Raw genomic sequence first — 21,623 nt, forward strand, 5'->3', positions numbered from 1 at the left:
AGAGCCACAAGCCAAGGAGCACACAGTGACCTGGCCTTTTTCCTGTCACTGCATCGTATGGAGAGAACAGCAGGGCTTCAGTGTGCTCTGGAGATGCTGGGGTCTGCTGCGCTGAGGAGAAGCTGCTGGGGGAGTATCTGTTACTACCCACTCTGCCTATCAGGAAGCCAAGGCTGTGCTTGCTAGATCCTGTGGTTATTTACTCTGGCACAAAATTCAAATAACTCTGTTTGTACTGGAGCATGAGCAGAATTTAACTCTTAAAAAGTAAATAGGAAAGCAACGAATATGAAGACATATAAGAGTGTAAGAAAATATATTTATTAAATTTCATGGCAATACTATGGCAAAATTGTTAAACACATGCTTACTTTTAGACACTCAAGCAATACAACAGGAGTTACAACAAGCAAGCAAACTAGATTTAAAATGTATGCAAATTGTATCTTAGTGTTAGGTTAGTCTTAAATGTCAACTGCCACACTGAAATATTATATCCCCAACATGATCCCATGCTTCGTTTTTTAAAGCATGCATTTGTTTAACTGCTTAGCTGATAAATTTTCGTATTGATACACTTTGTTGAAACAGTATTTTACTTGGCATGCTACAGCTTCATTAAAGTGCCTTGTGATGATTTTGCTAAAATCAAGAAAGAAGTAAATTTTCAATAGCAGATTTGGAAGCTGGAAAATTTCAGTATCATTTAGCAACAAAAGTATGTTGAATGACTTATTAGATTTAGTATGTTATGAAGACTATTTTATTCAGGTCAATCTATTGATTTATTCCCAGAATTAACATCTATAGATGACATTGTCAAATTGGCAAACAATATTTTCACTAGTATTAAACAGAAGTCCATTAAAATCTTCATAAAAACAGAACATAAAAAAATCTCTAAGCAAATTATTTATGCTGTAAAAAATATGGTATAAAAAGAGATAAACAAACATTGAACCTGTTCACAGTATATGTCTTAAAGTTACAGCATTATAATACAATATTCTGTGGGTTTTTAGGTGACCTGTATGATTCCACCAGTTCTGATGTTTTGTGCGCCACAACAGGCTAAAAGTTCAAATTACTGTTACCTTCAAGTAGGATTTCAGACATGAGTTGATTCAGCTGTCTTCTTTTTTGTTATCCCCAGCTTTACAAACTTTTGACATGCTACCAAATGTAAAATGTTGTTCATCCAAAGCCATTCTTAAACTACATTAAGAAAACACTGACAGAGCGATGTTCAAGGATTCTTTTTTTATTGTGTTACTACTAAAGAATGTGACCTTTCTATTTTATTTTGCCCTACTCAAGCTATTTTTATTTTTTTTTCTTAATCCAAGTAATGAAAATGAAAAAAATTCACTTTCTGCTTTGTTCCTGGGTTAGTTTTACTCACTACCTTTTGCACAATATGAGATCAAGTGAGTTGCAAAGGTATTGAGCCTTCTAGTGGAAGTTGTGCATACACCTCTATTGAAGCTTGCTTTAAGTCAAAATGCAGATTTGGGACAGTCCTAGAGATTTTGTTAGGTATCACATTGAAAACCAAGGATTTCATCTGCTCCAGAGCACCACAAAGTCACCTAGACAGTGCTGTTGCAAGAAGAGGGTGAGAGAGGGATTAACCCCATGCTCTCGTGAAACACCCTGCCATTAGACCAGCTCACCTGCATGGGGATGCTGAACCCCTGCCCTCCAAAACCCAAAAGTCCTCTGGAGGTATATTTTTTTCAGTTGTAAAAGCAGAAGGAATTAATAGATGTTTTTGTGGGGGAGAAGAATTGTCACACACCCTGGGACAACTTAAAAAGCTACAGAAAGCCTGCCAATATCATCTGAGGTTTGTTTGTGTAACATGCAAAAAGGAAACAAACATTGCCTATCTTAGAAACACTAGGGGAAATCCAGAGTTATATAAATGGGGGAGGGGAAAAATTGTAGTGGAAGAAACTGTTTTCCGTCTCCTAATGAGATATCCAAGACATTCTTAAACATAAGGGAATTAAACACTCCAGCATTTCTGAATCCTTGTCTAGCATTTGGGGTCTGGGACCGTGTTTCCAGGCTGGCTAAGGAAAAGGTAAGGGAGAAAACCAACAAATACTGCAAACTGCTAACAGCATTTTTGAGCATTGGCCATAGGGCACCACTTAATGCACAGCACCACAAGTGCTGCAAAGTGTGTTGGGAGAAGCACAAGATAGCAGGTACTTCCTCTAGACAAAACTGTCTCAGAAGGTACATATGCATGTACAGGACTCCAAAAAAATCACTTTGGCAATTGCTAGCTGACTTCCTCTGCCATATGCACCTAAGCACATTCTGATGCAAGCACATGTGTGCATAAAGGCTTAGGACTTGGTGTTACAAATATTAAATGTCACTGAAGTCTTCATCAAAGTCTGTGGCATGACAGAAGATGCTATTTACATGGGAAGCTCTTCATAGATTTAGGGTACACAGAGCTTTGTTAGGAATCTCATTCTCTAAATGTTACATTTTTCTAATATATTTCAGAATCTTTTACTATATTTCTATCTACTTGTAGGGATACAAGTAATCTATTTACAAAACAGTATTTATTTAGAAATTGAGCACACAATTTATCATTGCCTTTTCAGAGTGATGTCTAAACACCTCCTCTGTCCAGTGCACCCAATCACTTTCATTTTTGCTCCTATTCATGTTCAACTGAGTGTCTTGTAGGACACAATTGCAGGGAAAACCACAGCACTAAGCTTTACCCAGCTGAACCTACCAACAACAAAAAAGGTGGCTTGAAAATGCCTCCTCAGAGCAGCCTAAAGCTCGAGGTCAGCAGCAGTCTCCTGCTGCCACGTTCCTAGCAAAGGAAAGTTCTGGTCCCCCACATAAACCAAAGATGAAGAAGCACAGCACATCTGCCAACTGTGCCATGACAAACAACACAGCAACTGGCTCCATTTGGAAATGGCTTACCCATGGAAGCAGCAGCTAGAGATAACAAAGACAGCAAATGTCACTTACTGGGTTCTAGGTCTGCCTATACAGCCACTGCATAGCAGGGGAGGTAATTCACTGCCTGCCTGTAATATTAGCTTACTATTTTGTTGATATATTAACTAGCAGTTCTGTGAGGTATATCACATGCAGATCTACCATCCCAAAATCTAACACCCAAGCCTGAGATCCCAGATCTCGTGCATGCCAGAAAAACAAAAATAACTAATGTGTCAAATAGGAGAGTGCACAATGATACATCAAATGTGACTGATGTTCCACATATACAGTGAGCAGTATAAAAACCCATTAAAAAACACTAAATTGTCACACATGGCAGGCATGGCTCAAAAATAAAAAGCAGCAGAACCAACGACTTTCTTCAGGAAGCAACTGCTTGGCATTAATACCCTACATCTCCAAACACTGATCCTGGAGGATTGAAGCAATGAGTTAGGCATGATATGATTTGGACACAATCCCTTCTGGTCATATCCCTTCTGGAAGTTGTAGGGTTTTGTTCTTTGTTTGGTTATTTTTTAATTTTTTTTTAAGCTGCACTTTCTACTCTCCTAAAAAATGAAGTAAAAAGCCAAAAGAACTAAAAATAAATGTTCAGTAAAATGATGGTAAGGAAATCCAGTTTAAACTTTAGGATTCCTAAGTTATTTTTCAGAAAATAAATGCTCCAAAGAGGCTCATGAGGAAGCTAGAAGGCACTAGTACAAAGAATCGGATCCCCTCTGAAGCTTACAATTGTTATCAAAGCATTTAGAGGCTATGAAAGAGCACCATGCTTTGAAAGAGTATTTGGTTCTAAAGATGCTTTGGAAGCATGGTTTAACATGGCACTTGGGCTCAGAATGCAAGTCTGTACCCTGGCTGTCCTTATCATTCATCCCTACTGCTCCATGCACCTAGGGGTGGCTGATCACAACATTAGCACAGCACCTCTCCCCACGCATCTGAATTCATTGCTGAAGATCTGAGACAGGCCTTTGAAAGGTAGCACTGAACAGGCTCAAAGGAAACCACAGAGGTGAAGCAGCTGAACTCTCAAGTGCTGGAATGTCAACTGCTTACTGGCTGATCAGCATTAAACAACAATGATGCTACAGACACTGCACAAGCCTGTGTCTCTCCCACATCTGCCCCACTCTTCTGTTACTAAAGCCATTGCTGTGAAAAGGACCTTCCTGATCTGCACCCTGAAAGTCAGAACACCAGGTATACAATCAAGAATTAAAAAAAAAAAGGAAAAAAAAGAGGGATGAATAATTAGGTAAGAGAGAGTTTATAACATCAACATTGAGGCAGAACATGCATTTGTGGAGGTCTTCCTTACCTAATCACTAAGAAATGAAGCAATTTAAAATGTTGTTGTCTTTACTGAACAGGAAGAGCAGCACACTGGGAAACCTGAGTATGTGTTGTTTATGTGTAAGCGATTCACCATGTGAACACTGAAAACGATCCTAAACAGCTTCCTGTGAGCTCTGTGTGTTCTCTGCAGCTCTCCTGATTTCCAGTCTACAAACTAAAATTTGCTAGTATTCTGAAGCTGCAGTTTGATTTTACTTCTTGCAATACACAGCTGTATAAAAAGCACTGTCATTCTTCATGGTCAGCTGTTCTGCTACAGAGGGGTTTTTTTCATTTGGATCACCAAACAATACTGACTGCTCCTCTCCACTAAGAAACTGCTCAATAAAAAAAAAACCTCAATCCACTACCCATACACACTGTCCACAACATCATCTGCTTCCAACTAAAAGCATATAGCAGCACAAGCTAAAATTCATTGCAGGAGTTGGACACGTTAAGCCAAATCTACACTAGTGAAAAGAAATAATCTAAAAATAATGATGAAAAACAGTTGTTACTATTAGGATTTAGCCTCCTCCCAGCTATCAGTCACAAGCGGTTTAACTGCTTCCTTTCATGTGTTAGTTTAGTGTTCTAAGTAATAGGCTATGGCACTTCCCTTGTGCTGATGCCTGGTCACAAATGGACCTCAGCTCTTTGCGCAGCCCTACTAATTCAAAGACTCAACAGATGAATCCCATGTGCACTTTCTGCTCTTTCAGAGACACCTTGCACTCTGTCAGGCCTGCAGACTAACCTGGTTTTCACTTCTCCACTGTTCACTCTTCCAGGAGCCACACACAGGAAGTTGTTACCTATGATGGTAAGTATTTAGTGATTTGCCTTTTTGTCAGTTTTGAAGCACCTCTACACTTTTGTTCTATGGAGATGGCAGAGACATGCTAGCTTCGGAAAATTAACCATCCATTGGTGTGATTAGGTTTAACCTTATGCTTGGTTTTATTTTAATGGCCAGATCATGTGGTTTGGAGACCAAATATCTGTCAAGATAAGTCATCCTCCTAATCTACTCTCATACCTTTACAATCAGCAGCCTACCCAATTCAGTCTCCTTACCTGTTTAGAAAACTATTCCTGTCTCTTATTTATTAAAAACAAACAAATAAACAAACAAACCGAAACAAAACAACAACAAAGAAAACCAAAAACCCCCAAAAACACCAAGAAAACAATCCAACAACAACAAAAACCCCAACAAAATCAAACCCTAAACAAAATACAAAGTAGCTAAGGAAATGAAGATTTTTTAAAAAATGGTTATGACTTCATGGAGACCCATTTTGATCAAGTTCTTTTAACATTTGATTCCTCCCCACTGTTTTACAGCAAGAAACAGGTAAGTTTCTCAAAAGGTTCTCCTGTGAGCTAGTGAATTTCATGTATGCCACAGCCTGAAATGTACACAGTGAAATGTTACAGTTACAGTTGTGTAGAGATGCACATGTAAAAACAAGCATTTTATAAGATGATTGTTCTAAACACTCCTTTAAGCACACAAATGCACATCATTTAAGCTTTCTTTGCATCACATATCTGGTAAAGGAGAGGTAGAATTAGCGGCACTAAAACCTCCCTGGGTTTCTCCCTGCCACTAGAGAAATCCTACCTTGTACTCCCAGGTAGGATTTGTACAGAAGGTCCTGTTGGGTAGACACTTAAGATAAGCCAGGCAGCAGGTAATACAAAGCTAATACAATAAAGACCATCCAAAGAGCAATTTCTTCTCAAGGAGCTAGTCCTACTACCTCTAATTTCATGTGCCAAACTGCTTCAGCAGCTAAGGTGAGTAGACAGAGATTTCCTGTGGCTTACATTACTGCATAGTGCAAAGACTGCTGAACACTGAGGGTGAATGGACTACTGTACCACTTCAAAGCAGGAGATCTGGAGCAGAAGCTATGAAATACAAAATGTATTAGTGCAATACATTAGGAAAGATTAACTCTTTAACCAAAAGATAGAAAAAATATAGAGCATTCTAAGTTTTTGTTAAAAAAAGGAAGTTTTAAACTTTATGCAGTTCTTGTTGAGGTTTCAATCAGTGTTACACTTCTTTTCCCCAAGTTTGTACCCCTGAGTCAAACATTTAATAAACATTGTACAGTAGGTACAGAAATTAGTGTCTAGTTAAAAAGCAACAGATTCGAATGGCCATTGCTTTGTAAGTGTTAAACAGTGATAATAACCTTCCATACAGGAGAAGAAAAAAAATAGCACTCTCATTTGTTCTTAGTTATAACTAGGTAAAAGATCTCAACAGTTTCCCACATTGTTTCTGTGTCTTCGACTGAGATTTGCTATAAATTAAACCTTCAGTAAGGAAACCTGTTGGCGCTGCATCATTTGAGTCTGCTTGATTGAGAACAACTACAACAAAGCAAAGCAATCTTTCCAAGTTATAAATTGCATGAGACCATGTTAATCTTGGAGCACTATGTGAAGGTAGGCAGAGTTCTTTGACTATAATTATCAGGGGCTGTAAATTCAAAACCCCTTACATCCAATATATTTTACTAGAGTAATAACTAAATTGCTATAATTTTGGCCTCTCAGCCTCTATTACAATGGAATATTAACACTCTGACTAACTTAAACATGGTAACATTCAGCTCACTAGAACTGCTGACTGTCTCCAAGAATAATTCATGCCTTTTGCACTTTTCTTCTTCCTTTCTTTACAACATCAGGAATAAAAGCTTATTCAGAAGGCAGGTTCACGTGCAATGAGGACTCACTGTTAATCATTTGGTTTGTTCTGAAAAAAATGTGTGAAGGACCACCCTGTGTTAATGGGTTTAGGAGAGTCTTCATCATCTTTTGGGGGAAGCAGAAATTGTCGGGAATTAATTGAACATGGGCTCCCAAAAGATGCATTTTCATTGTTGCTTTCAACGGATCCAGGAGAGTCTGGAGTGCCCATGTTCCAGGTGTTATTGTTTGTTTGAGGTCTGTATCCTGTAGTTTTATCCAATTCTTCTTCCACAGGTGAATGACCCTCTATTTTCAGAGCACTGATGGACAGCTGCATTTGAGGCTTATAGCCTGCTGTAGTCACTAAGTCTATTTCGGGCTCCTCCTCTGGTTTAATTTGAGGCTGATACATTGACTGGATGTCAATATAAACCACCTGAGATGACCCCCCAGGTTCATCTGTAGGGGGATTTGAGATCTCCTCTTCAATGATAGGGGGGCAGTAGGACACAACAACGTGGTTGTCCATTTCTGAGTCAGAGCCATCTTCAAGCACAGTGGTCTCTGCTGCTGGGGACATCATCTCTGTGTCTTCAATCTTTGGAGCTGTAGACTGTGTTTCCACCACTTCAACACTGTTGGGGGTGCATGGGTTCATTTCCAGTGTTTTAAGTGTCTTATTCCCCTGAAATGAGAAAAAGGATAAGGCAGAGACACTAAGCTAAAAGATCTGGAAAACCTGAAAGCAACAACTTGCCCAAATTACAGCAGTTTGGTGGCTTGTGGATTGTACTTGTCCCATGGCCACCGGTACAACACAATAAAAAAGAAAAAAAAGTGTTTATCATTTTTTGGCTCACATTCCTGTTAATGTTAGAAGTATTTTATGCAAATTAAAGAGACTTGAGATCTTGCAGTAAGTGTTGGAGAACTCTCCCCAAATGTTGTCTTTGTATAACCCATTTCCAAAGGCTGTTTAAATATTATGCCTATCTCCAACCAATGTATCTACTAGGAGGATGGGATATGGCAGATCTCCATACTTTCTGCTTATTCTAACACTTTGACAAAGATGGGTGTGTTACTCCTGTATTGTTACCAGGTACTGACACTTCTTATTAGCTGGAAGAAGAGAAATGCAGCAGTTCTTTCCTAGTTCAAACGTTGCAAGTAACTACATTAACAAAAACAAAGCTCTAGATAGCACCTGACAGAAGTTACTCAGTAAATTGGCTTGTTTTCCCCTGCCACAGAGTTTTTTTCTACAATTGGAACAGATGAGTCAAAGTTTGCAAAAGAATTCTTTAACTTGTTTTATCTTTCACAAGCTTAAAATACTAGATTTAAAGTAAGGGTTACCTCACAGATGTTCCTCTGAAACTGCAGTGCCTTACTGTTCTCAGGATTTGGGATTTCTGGATAAAATGTTTCTTTAATCCTTTAAAGAGGAAAGAATAAACTATTATAAAGATAGCAAGGCCTGAAACAGATTGTGAATACACAAAAAAGAGTCAGGATATTTCCCTTTAATTCAGAATACTGAAGACATCTGGTGCAAAGATTTAGTGTGTTGAACTTTTACTGAGTATAATGGAAAAAAAACCTACCTTTTTTTTTTTTTAAGGTGGCGATTTAATATGCCACATTTACTACAAGTTGAAGATGGTATGTCTGCCTTTGTCAAGAGCACACAAATTACAGTATGTTGCCAGCTTATTTCCATTTGGGAACGATTCATAAATGGTGCTCACTGGAAGACAGGCTTGTGCAAAAACATTTTGCATTCCTCCCTCTGACCTCTCTCCAATTCGGTTTCTCCCTCACCTTACACAATGTGCTTTGCCACCCACCTTTAAACAAAGCCCACTAAGATCATTGGGTATTAGAGAAAACCAAGAGTAACTAAAATCATGGAAAACCCTACATTGAAGCAAACATTTCCAGGAAAAGATGAGAACCCAAGGCAGGCATTTACCATTCCCTCTTTCGGTAGCAGAGGATGCTGGCCAACACTCCAAGCAGCACCACCACTGCCACGGGGATGAGAATTGCAATGATTAATCCTACAGCTGGGGGATAAGAAAAAGAAAAGACAGTAAATATGCATCCAATGTTACCAGCAAGTTTTATGCCTTTCCTAATATTTTCTCCAATTAAAGACCATAACATTAAACTCAGCTAATGCAGTTGTCTGCAAACAGTGACCTACACCATCACCCTTCCCTTTTGCTGGAAGAGCAAAAGTTCACCCATAAACAGATTCAGTGATAACTACAGGAATCAGCAGATATTTCTCTCTGATTGTTTAATTACAGAAAGCTTCATGTGAAGCACAAGATTCATTTCTACTGTGATTCTGTTCTCACTAAGCACTGGCATTATACTTTCAAGGTACCTGAGCTGGCCAAGTTTCTGGTAATGGCTCTTCAAGGCCAACAACTAATTGCATAAACAGTATTGTCTTTTGTATGTTTTACAATGCTTCCAATCCCTGGACTTTATCTCCAATACATCCCCACTACCTTCCTCCACTGATATTAAATGCCTCAAGCTTGATTTTTCATGTATCTTAGTTGCACCCCAGTGTTTCGCCCTTCATAGGAAATATTATTTTTCTCTCATTCTCCAAAGTCAATTTCTCTTTTTTTTGTAACTGTCTTTCTGTGATTGCTTCTGTCAAGGGAAGCTCAGACTCCACTATATTTAGTAGTAGGTTATAAGTTATTTTTTATGCATCCATTACCGTGAACTACAAAGTAGCTGTAATAGGAAAGTATCTTTCCCTCACTCTGAGCTGTACCATTTTTATGTTTATAAATAATCAACTAAATAACGGGAAAAATTAGACTTTAGGCCCAAACCACCTACAGGACCAGAAAAAAACCCACGAACCAACAAAATAAGCTCAACCGTATATACATTGTACAGCCCCTGTGCTAAAGACAGGGATGTGTCTGAACAGGGATAATCAACTTACAGTCCTCCTTTGTCACCACGTAGAGGCTGTTTGGAGGGCTCAACCCACCAGCAGTGTAGGCTTGTAGTTCCAGCTGGTAACTCGTTTTGCCTTGAAGATCAAGTATTTTCATAGACTTCTTTGTTAAGTCAGTGATATTGTTAACTTTAAGTTCTGGATTCCCTGTTTGTTTGGAAGCAGTAAGAAAAGTATAACTTTGTAAAAAAGGATTCAAAAAGATGACATCAGCTTTAGCAAACCTTTTTTGAAGTGAGCAGATGAAACCTGAAGAACAGTCCATGTACAGGAAAACTGAAATAAAGAACCCTAGAAATATTGCTTGCTTACAGAGTACCCAACAGCACAGGAGTGTGGTGCTGCTGCTGCAGGTTGACTTCATTTCCTTAACTTCCTGCTTGTCCTCTTATGAATGTGAGTCAGGCTTCAGTCCTGACTGAAAAGACACTGGAAGAATATAACCTATTAGATACAGCCATATAACCTCCCCATCTCATCTATCTGAGCACAGGACAGCATGACACATTGCCACTTAGTCACTGCATTACTTTATGGCTGCAGTGAGACCCAACCCGAAAGGTTGGGTTTTCTCCAACCTTTGCTTTATATTAAAAAACAACTGTGCTAATCACACAAGGACCTGATTATTTTAAATGCCTTTGTTATATCAGGGGCCATTTATAACAGTGAGTAATGCAACTAAATTATTATTAAAATATCTTTTTCATTAAAGTGAAATTAAATTATTAAAAAATAAAAAAGAACAAAGTAAGCAAGAAAGTTGCAGTCTACACAATTAACTTACCTGATTCTGAAAGTCTAGGCTTTAAAGCATCTTTTTCACCTTTTGCAAAGGAAAGAAGATATCCTTTTAAAAACCCTCGGCATTCATCAACAGGAATGTCTTCCCATTTTACCAAGATAGAATCTGAGGAAGTTTCTTCAACAATAAAATTTGGTGCAGTCTTTGGAGCTGTAGGGAGAATTATGAAGGAAGAAACCAGTAAGAAATTACCTCATCATAAAATGCTGAAACCATGTAAGTATTTCATCAGTTTTATTTTGGAGCTAGAATTTTTCAATCTTTTCCTCAAGACTCCTCACTGTAAACTACATGTGAAAGCCTTAGCAGGAGGTGCTACAAAAATACAGATATGTTGGACTAATTGTTAGTAATTACTGCAGTATTAGCTACTAAGAGATGCTAGAAGAAAAATTTTTATTTGGTCAGCCTTCTTACAAACCCACACATATAAACACCCTTCTTCTGTAACGAATGCCAAAAGATCATACAAACATTCAGAGGATACATATTAGCTTTTACAGGCTTTAACTCTGTGACTTCATACCTTATCTTAAAACTAAAAAGACTCCACATTTCTACCATCTCAGCTTAAAAGAACTACTCTTTGCAGTTTACACAAGTCCTTTTTCCAATACCTGAAGCCCACTGAAAGTGTTACAGCAGATAATGCATACGGTCATGTATAATGTCAGGACTTAGTCTGACATTTGGCTTTGACCCTGCAGGGCTGAAGTCATGTTTAAGAATGCATCCATTTTTCTCTTGATGGTTATCTGTCCAAAGGCAAAGCTGAAGTTTTAGAATGAATCTATACTCTTCTGCATTTCTCAGTTCCTAATAAGTTTCTTCTGCACGTTCAATGCATTTTTAGTCCTCCAAAGTCTTTATATATTGAAAGCTTCTGTCTGTTCTTTTCATAACACACATGGAAAACTCTTCTGGGAAATCTTTCAGAATTTTTGCAGATATACAAATAGCTAAAAACTGAGTTTCTGGTAAAATTGCTTTAACTTCACCTTCAACCTTAGCAATAAAATAACACCATTTCCACGGACTTAGATTATGTAAGCATCTCAGTTTTCTAGGCAAACTATTTTAGCAGAAAACACATTAAACTTCAAAGTGAAATGAGTACTGTAGTTAGAATACAATACAATACAGCTGTGGTGTTAAAGGTCATGTCCAGACACCTGGGAACAGACAGACACTAATACATCTTCAGGCCAGCAAAACTCAGCACTGGGTCAAACCCCAGTCACCCAGACAGGGTTGGTGTGCGATAGGATATAAGTGCAATTCTTCAAGTGATTTCTGCTCTAGGATCTAGTTTGGATCTAAGACGTACTTCCAAAGAGAAATGTTATCGATACTTTTTACATTTGCTGAGCTGTACCAAATGTGCTTAGAAGTTTACTTGTACTTGATGAATCAAAAAGTTGCCGCCTCTTGTGTAGAAGGGATCAGGCCACGTGGTTCAAATTATGGCTGTGAATTGCTGTGACACCATGCCACCACACAAGCTGGGGAACACAGGGTTATTGCATGTGCTTGGAACTGGAAGTGGCTGGAGACGTGTCACAGTTATACACAGAGAACAAACACAAGTCAGTAGTACTGGATGGGGTTTCTGGTCTCAGTCTTCTTCTGCCAACACTGAGTTAAAAATAGATACAGACTGAGTTCACTTTGAGATCCTGAATGATTAAAGTGCACTTACGCAGTTCTTTCATATAGCCAGTTACATTTTTCAACAACTGATATCCCATGGATTTGCAGCCATACAGAGAAAAGTTGTATCTCACGCCAGGTTTGAACAGAGCTGCAAGAGAAAATTGCTGTAAGAATATTTCACTTCAGAAGAATGGTGCTTTTAGATTTCACATGATGCAGACATATAAATACGTATTAAAAATTACAAAGTATAATGGTATAAATACCATCCCTATTTGTAATTTCTACAAAAGCTATGCCATCAGATGTGGTTTAGAAGCAGTAACCAAATCTAGCTCCCAAAGAATGTTTAATACTAAACAAAGAGGATTCAAAACAATCTACTCAAATTGCATAAATTGCCCTTTCCGTGGGGAAACACAAATTGAAGTTACCAGAAATAATCCCCTTCCTTTCCTCCCACAGCCATGTAGATCCTGCCTCCTCAGAAATACAAATACATTTGGTATTGCTATTTTGTATTATATACAAAGCTCCAGGCTTAATGGAGCAACAGTACAAAAGATATGCAGAAAACTCTCAAAAGTGACAGTGAAGCAACTTAGCAATGAATTTTAGTTCTGAACTGACTAAAAAACACAGAAAGTCATCAACTTTATGCTTCCCGTGTCTTTGGTGGAAGCATAGATATTTGATGCTATAATGTGTAAATTATTTACCACTTTCTGGGATTTTCTCAGGTCAGGGCTGTGCAGTACTTTCAAGACTTTTTCTAAACAAGATACCACTGTGAAACTACACAGAAGTCAGCTGGGTTTTGCAAGAGTTCAGGTCCAGCCTGAGACATTATCCTAGCAGAACTAAGAGCAGAGGTGGATTTGCCAGCTTGAGGCAAGTCCTAGCAGCTGGACAACTCACACACGAGTCACATGCTGCAAGAGCCATCCCAGTGAAGAGCTCAGGAGTAAAGCAGTGAATCATTGGACAGACACAGTATTGTCTGCTTAAAAAACTGCGATCTCTAGCTAGCACAAACGGAAACAACACGGACACAGTGTTGTAATTACAGACAGAAAAACATATTGCCCCCACCCTCCCAGGTCTCACTCCCCCTCAACTTTCCTATGTACACAGCTCCAAGCTGTTTTCTTGAATGGAGACTTTAATACTAAATTCTTCTAAAAGGCAAATATATACCCTTTAGAGAGCACAGGAAAAAATCCCACATCTTTAATGGGTTCTCTTCTGCTGCTATGAGTCCCACCACAGCTGAATTTCATTTCCCTGATCTGCCCACCAGCATCTAGAGACCTGGAATGTGCCCTGTTCCAGGAAATTTCAATAGTTGACAGCGAGCCAACACATGGAGGTCACACTTAAAAAAATCTGCCTTATGTAAAAACAACGGATTAGTCTTCTCCCATCCTGAGCAGCACTGTTTATCCTTAGAATCCAAATAAAACCCCAAACTCTAGATTAACCATTATGCATTAGACTGAATTAGGAAATTGTGAGGTATAGCTAGAAGAGGTAATTTCAAAACAGTTAATAAACACAGGATGATAAAAGCTAAGTGAAGACTGATATTTGGATTTGGCAAGACTGTGTAAGAAATTAAAATAAACACAGTACCAAGAAGAATTTCATTTATTTACACAAGTACACAGCAGTCAAACAATCTGCAACCTATAGCTTCATGCTGCTCTTATTTTACTTGCTGCTCAGGATCTCAACAAGAAAGACTCACAAGAAATTACTTCTGACTTACCAGATTTTATTACCGCATTTGTTGTATTTGAAGGAAATTTCTGCCAGTCCACAATACAGGGTTCAGACCCAGATGAATGACACCATTTTACTATGTAGCCGCATGTCATATTGGGGTAAGAATCCCAAGAAATATTAATTCCATTCCCCATTGCCACGGCCTGATCTGTTGTGACATTGTCTGCAACAAAGATGACACAAAAATCCATCAAAGAGCAGACACTTATCTATAGTCCAAGATGAAAGAAAGCATTCCAGCCACAGCACAATGGCTTTATGAATGGCAGTCCTTTCTATGAGGCACGAGTGAACTGTGAAATTCAAAGCAGTGCACTCAGCTGAGCTTTCTGGAGTGCTCAGAATCAGACATAGCCTGCAGCAAATCCCTCGGCCAGCCTTAAATATGATGATGAGAAATGCAGCAGCTCAGGACTGGCTTAAAAAGCACTTTTTCAAGGTAAGGATTTACAGCAGATGTCAGGTTCAAATATGAATTGACACCAATCTGGCAGGAGCCTCCAGCTATAAATTCCTGCTGTCATTTCATCAAATAGTTTGCTTTGTGTTTCTTTCAAAGTGTCTTGCTGTCACTCGCCCAACCACAGACAACCATTTTTAATGAAGAATCAACGGAAATAATCATGTCCCTGGTGAACTTTATGGAGGCTTCAGTCTAGCAAGGGTAAATTATGCAAGAAAGAAAGGAAAAAAAAATGCTTTGCCTTTAGTCTATTTTTCCTGTTCCTGATTATGAAAGGTGTAGCTGCCCTTGAAGTGCTAAAATCTGGGAACAGCTTCCGATTCCTGCAGCTGCTCTCATGTCTGTCCATCACATGGGACCCCGCAGAGCTAAGGGATGGTTTCCAAAGGCCACCACAAAAGCGGTGGCCCCATGACAGATCTGCAAAAACAATCTCAGGGTTTCAGTTTTCCTTTTTCAGTGTTCTCATTTATGCTCCCCATTGCGACTATTATTTCATTTTATTAAAGCCATAAACTATTGAAGGCTGAAGGGCAAGAAACAGTTTTTAAGAATTAGTGCTATGAAAACTTTACTCTCACAGATGCACTGTGAATGTCAAATAATTGTCTATTTCTAAATAATCTTAACATACAGTTAAGAGTACAATTGTTTTGTAGCTTGCTCATGGCAAGAAAAAGACACATAAAAAAAAAGCAAATCAACTTCACAAGGGCTTTGATGTTGTCCCCAGAAAAACTATTATGCACCCAGTGAAACTATATTTCTATGATGCAGGAAAAGATCATATTTCTAATTATCAGATTAATTTTTTCTATTTACAGGAAAGAGTTTTTTACTGACACTAATCATGTACTCTCTAAAAAATACTTAAAAACACCGCATTCCACCTTATTTTCTGAGCTAAATGACTAGAAATTCACCATGAGCAGTACTGCTCATTTTGGTGTATTTATATGTCTGCATATATTACATCACCTACACACATACATTATCTAAGTCTGCAACTTAGACTTGAAGAACAAATGACTTCTAGCACTAGAGCACTTCTGTGGTAGAGGAGTCCGGATCAGCCAGATTATGTGCCCCAACTCTCTACAGAGCACATTTCAGAGACAGTGACAAATTGATTACGGCAGCATAACCTTTGTTTGTGTTTTCAGTTTTCAGAAAACCTCAGCAGATCTCCAGCTTCAGACCCTCTGCTTTCTGATGGACATTAAAAGCACTTCCAGACTGCACACAGGAAGCAGCCAGAAAAGATGTCTGCACACAGAAGTCATCCAGTTCTTTGAATGAGTCATCTTTTATTACTCGAGTCAGTGACTCAATTCCTATACCAACTTGGGAGTGAATCTTTAATGAGTACAAGTTGGGTAACACCAAAGGGGAACCTCAGACATCTAAGAGAAAGCGATAAACGAATACAAAGTTCTAGCTGCCATCAGCTATCCCACACCACAAATCTATTACAGAGACTTCTTTGACTTCTAGAGTCTCACTCTTTCTCTGCTGAATGAGAGCTATAAAAGCATTTCAAATCAGCTGTCCCATACAATTATTTTTCCCTCCAGTGGGCACACTAAGAATATACTACCAGGTATTAGCATTGGTGCTGTGCTTAGTTCTGGACTCCTCAGGACAAGAGAGACATGGAGCTCCTTGTGTGGGTCCAGTGGAGGGCAACGAAGATGCTTAAGGGACCGGAGCATCTCTCTTATGAGGAAAGGCTGAGGGAGCGAGCCTGTTCAGCCTTAAGCAAAGGTGACTGAGAGGGGACCCCATCAATGTCTGTCAGTGTCTGCAGGGAGGGGTCAGAGCATGGACCAGGCTCTGCTCAGTGGTGCCGAGCAACAGGACAGAAACTGATACACAGGAAGTTCCACCTGAACACAAGGAAGAACTTTCCTCATGGGAAATTTGGGCACTGGAACAGGTTTCCCAGAGAGGTCGTGGAGTCTCCCCCACTGGAGCTACCCAAGCACCATCTGGACACAATCCTATGCTGTGTGCTCTGGGATGACCCTGCTTGGGTGAGGAGGTTGGACTGTGGGCGCTTTCAATCTGTGATCCTTTGTTTTGGAGAAGCACAAGAAATACTGCACTTCAATGGTTTTCCTTCACACAGAAAAAAATTTGCTTTTTCATCTCACTGTGAATCTCAGGCAGAACACATTTCTTCCTATGAGAGACGGCCATGTCTTATCAGAACCTGAGCTGCCAGACAACCAACCATGACACACGTTCTCCAGGCAGGCAAGGAGAAGCAAACCCAGGAATACTCCTGGCAAGCAAGTGGAGACGGCCTTGCTGTATAAATCTGTTGTCCCTGCAGAGCATCTGCCAAATCTGGAGCTAAAGATTTGGGCTTTAGGAGATTACACTGTCTGATGTGCAGGGATGGGTGGACTCTCAGTAACTACTTTGCAATATTATCTACTCTCCAAGCTCAGTGTTAGGAGCAGAAAATCATTATCTGGCTCAGCTATTTCCCTTTTCAAAACCCTCAACAAGAGTAGCAGTGTTTTAATTGGGAAGCTAAAGCCCTACCTTCTTTTCAAACACTGGGTCCCTAGCACAAGGATGCCAAAACTTTACTAATCAGTCCAATTAATATTCTCCTGCAGAGCTCACAGGCATTGAACTGACAATTCTTGTCTTAAAAAGGCACACTACACCTCCAAAACTTCTAAACCTCTTTAGCATGTAACACTTCTCAGTGTCTCTGCAAGAACACACAAAATTATACTGAGCTCCCTAAGTATCACAGATCTACACCAATGCTTTTAAAGCCTCATTCTTCTTCCTGGAAAGTGCAAATAGCTGTAAAGACTGCACATTACCATCTTGATTTTGTGTGAAGAGCACAATTAACTGGTGAGACACTACTCTAAAAGCAAAGCAGCATTTTTTTCCCCTGCTCAGCAGATTCATGTGGGGATATTAACACAAACAAACAAAGCATTATTTTTCAATAAACGAACTTTCTCAGGTATTGCCCAGGCTTTGAAGGTTTAACTCTCAGCTGGGAGCACTCACCACTTGGAAGTTCCACGCTTGTTATCTTTGAAGGGGGAGATGAGCCCGCATGGTTTCTGGCTACAACGCTAATTACACAATCACTTTTTCCAAGTTTTATCTCAGTACTGTTTGAGGGTTCAAAGACTACTTTATGCTCCAGTAATGTCTCTAGCATGTGGCAGGACACTTCATGAGACACTATTTTTCCATTGGTTTCAGAAAGGGATAAGGGCTATGAACAGAAAAAGTATGCATTAAAATCAAAATGCAATAGACAGAAGAAGACATGAATTTACTGTTCCTGTATAAGACTATAAGGCAAAAAAGTAAGTCAAGTGTGACTTTGAGAAATAACATGAAAGTTCCTAAGATTTTAATTTTCAACTGAGATGTATGAAATATTTAATTCTTCATGTGAAACGCTTCTCAAAGTAATGTTTAAACTATAAAACTTTAATAACATTCTTATTTGGGGAAAAATACTTGTTCCACTGGATGGTTCTATACAAAGTTATAAAAAGCGGACTGGTTTATTGACTATAAACTTCATTAATTTATAAATGTGTAAGAAAATAGTTTTTTGTACAGTTGCATTACATATTATTTTATGGTCCTATCTACCTTCCAGAAGACCAATAGGCTTTCACCAGAAGGACTTCTTTCTCTCCAGATATCTGGTCCTCTTGCAGGAGCTAAATAAAAAGATAAGAGTGGCAGTTTTTTCCCCAGTTGCACAGTAGACAATTTATCATCTATTGAAAAGTTAGGGGTTTTTTAGATGACTAATTTTAAAATATGTATCTTCAGAGTTTCAGCATTTTATCATCAAGAGTTAGATGAACTTACGGGCTTCTGCTGTTGTCTGCTCCACTCCCCTGCTCCAGTCACTCCACCTCCAGAAGTGGTCAGCAGCTGAGCAGCGCACCCTGAACTGGTATTTGGTGTCAGGGTGCAAAGCATTCAGCTGAGCTGTGTAAGTTGAGGATTTCCGACCAGGCATGGAGACATTGTGCTGTTAAAAATTTACAGAAATTGACATGATACATGTATTTTTTTTTCCTAGATTACACTGCTAGTCAAGTGGGGGGCTTTGTCCCCCAAAAATACTGACAGTGTCAAAGCTGCAGTCCTATCCAAATCCCTATGAAGAAAACAGTGGCAAAAAAATGTCCCATGCAGTCACCCTAAACAATGAAAAACACTTCAGAGATCCACCAAAATAGTTCTACACAGACCGAAATTGAATCATACAGTTGGCAGCACCTTTGAGATGTAAAGTGTGAAAAGGAGAGGTAACGCAGATGATTCTTCAAAAGGGCGAGCTGTGCACACAGCAGTAGCAGGTAGTTGTTTCCCATCTACCCTATTCAGCTCCCCTCTCTCCCACATGCAGTGAATCTGCTCACATGGGGCAGGCCTGGATTTCACCTCTGGTGCTCAGAACCCACACTTCCACTGAGCACATGCACATCAGACCGTGGGGACAAAGGCCTCTTTTCTATAAGACATGCACAGAAGTACACTAAAGACAGTCTGGTTGAGCAGTACGTTTATCATGTGGTCTGCTGCCTTCATTTTTCCTTTAAAAGATAGCATCCAGGTCTTACCCAGGTCTCAGTTCCCAGCTCTTATGACAGGACTAGTCTCTCCTATTATTCTTAAAGTGGTGTGAGTCTAGGGAGCATTTCCGTTTCACAATTTCTTAAAGAAACCCAAAGACTGGGAATATTTTTTTACTGAATCTAATTATAACACATGTGCATCACAGCTGCCAAAAACTGGACTCCAAGTGACTTCAAGATGCAACTAATTGTGCATTTCTAAAGCCAAATGACAACTTGAAAAATACTAGAAAAGCCAACAATCTCTCATACGGATGGAAATGCTTCTGAAAACATCTTCAAAGTGCCATGTAAAACCCCATAACAATTTCACAGCTACTTTTGTGACAGGGAACTCCTGGAGTTTTTTTATTAAGCAACCAGCAACCATATAAGAAAGCGATAAAAGCTTCTGCCAAGCTGTTTGCTGCATACAAAATATCTGTGGATGGGGTCTCTGATACAGGTGAAGGGACTCAAACTGCTGTGGAAGTGTAAGTTGTAACCCTCTCCCACTATCCCAGATGATTGATGCAGTAGCAGGGTTCACAAACAAGTGTATGCCCCAGGTTTTGAGCCGCATATTCCAAAAATATCTGAGTTCCTTTTGCAGTACCTAATCTCTGGTAGTACACCACACATGTTATTACAGAGAAAATATAAAAGCTTAAGGCTTCTGCACTCATTAAGTACTTTGAAAGTATTTTAAAAATACTCCTACAGAGCCTGCACCCTATTATTTTGGAGGCATGGACATACTGATTCTCTTCCGTCTTAGCTGCTTAATTTCTGTGGCTTGATTTATGTTATTCAAGGCTGTGCTCAACAGCTGTGCCCAGCTGGCAAGTAAGTGCAAAGGGTAACAGAATACTGCTAAAAGTCAAAGAAGCATTGCAAAAAGAAGCCTCTAAGGTTAATGTGCTCAAATTAAAAACTCAAGCTCTATGCATCAAGAATTCACTATGTGCCTACTTGAAATAGCCAGAGATATGTACACAAAAAGAAACTGGGGGTAAATCTCAGGCCAGCTGAAAATGCACTTCTCATTAGGCTTCCCCAATGAGACAGGTCACCCCATTGCTAAGTCAGAAGAGGATCTATTCATATCACCTACGCTCAGTATCTGATGCTGGTGTCCAAATTAGTATCCTAAGCTCCTTTAACAACCAGCAGAGTAAATATGCAGCTCCAGCCCATGATGGAAACCTGACTGGCTGAAAATCTGAACCCCACTCAGAAATACCACCTTCTGCCATGCTGCAGAGGTCCTCACTGGAGCCTGCCTATTGATACATCCCATGGGAGAATCCTTCCCCATCTTGCCTCTACATCACTGACATATGAGCAGGGTTAGCAGCTGCCCATTATGGCCACATACATGTCAACTACTGACAGCAAAAAAAGACTGTTCTCTGAAGGGAAAAAACAAAGGCAGAAATTCAGCTACAGACTTCAAGATCTGAAACAGCCAGTGTGGAGGTCTGCAGGGCAGTAATGTATACTGGAACAAGAGTGTGTTAAGACAGCTTGCACCAGAAGTACAAAGTCCAACGACTGTTACCTAAAAGATCAGCATAAAGCACTATTCACCCCTTTCAAGGACCAAATAACATGATGTGTAATTTGACTTTTCTCTAGTGTTCAAAACAAAAAAAACCCAACCAACCAACCAAAACAGGTAATAACAGAGACTTTTTTGGATTTTAGTAAATGAACTTCTACTCATTACTACCTTAATGATTTAGTAAGATCGTCAGAATGAAGCTCTTGGTGAGAAAAGAGCTTGAAATGTGACTAGATCAATGAAAAAGATCAGCATTTGTTCCAAAAAAATTATCTTTTAAAAGCAGCACTTACCAGTTTTCTCTCAGACTGACTACTGCTAATTTCAATTTGACACAGAAGCCTGATCTCAGCAAAGCTGCCATTTATAAACCAACGCAGTTGGATGCTTGTACAGTTGTTCCCAGTAACAGTTAACTTTTCTGGGGTTTTTGGACGAACTTAAAAAGGAAAGAAAAAGCCTTCAGTTATAAGAAAAAATCCACTTACTTTAGTTCAGAAAAATCTTATTTTAGAAGATCAGAGAGAATCAGAAGGATAAGTGTTTCAATCAGCAACTGGGAAAAGTGGTGCTGGGAAAGCACCTGCAAACAGTCTCATTCCCGACTCCCTTCTCAGCTATCAAACATGGAGACAGATTCACTTAAGACTGAGTGTACTGCACACTGATAAGGAGTT

General features: G+C 39.3%; 1 protein-coding gene across 10 annotated transcripts in view; it reads right to left on the reverse strand.

Moving 5' to 3' along the window:
- Positions 1 to 299: 299 nt before the first annotated feature.
- The window catches only part of LOC134563529 (leukemia inhibitory factor receptor-like), an 86,088-nt gene continuing 64,764 nt past the window's right edge, over positions 300 to 21,623 (reverse strand). For all 10 annotated transcript variants that reach the window (XM_063421511.1, XM_063421515.1, XM_063421514.1 and 7 more), the window contains 11 exons: positions 21,240 to 21,385; positions 18,628 to 18,793; positions 18,403 to 18,473; positions 17,800 to 18,013; positions 14,281 to 14,460; positions 12,559 to 12,660; positions 10,842 to 11,009; positions 10,040 to 10,201; positions 9,038 to 9,131; positions 8,422 to 8,500; positions 300 to 7,747 (listed from right to left, as the gene is read on the reverse strand). In XM_063421511.1, the coding sequence (XP_063277581.1) occupies positions 7,109 to 7,747; positions 8,422 to 8,500; positions 9,038 to 9,131; positions 10,040 to 10,201; positions 10,842 to 11,009; positions 12,559 to 12,660; positions 14,281 to 14,460; positions 17,800 to 18,013; positions 18,403 to 18,473; positions 18,628 to 18,793; positions 21,240 to 21,385 (2,021 nt within the window). In that variant the 3' untranslated portion in view covers positions 300 to 7,108. The remainder of the gene's footprint in view (positions 7,748 to 8,421; positions 8,501 to 9,037; positions 9,132 to 10,039; positions 10,202 to 10,841; positions 11,010 to 12,558; positions 12,661 to 14,280; positions 14,461 to 17,799; positions 18,014 to 18,402; positions 18,474 to 18,627; positions 18,794 to 21,239; positions 21,386 to 21,623) is intronic.

Source organism: Prinia subflava, chromosome Z, assembly GCF_021018805.1.
Source record: "Prinia subflava isolate CZ2003 ecotype Zambia chromosome Z, Cam_Psub_1.2, whole genome shotgun sequence".
Classification (NCBI taxonomy): domain Eukaryota; kingdom Metazoa; phylum Chordata; class Aves; order Passeriformes; family Cisticolidae; genus Prinia; species Prinia subflava.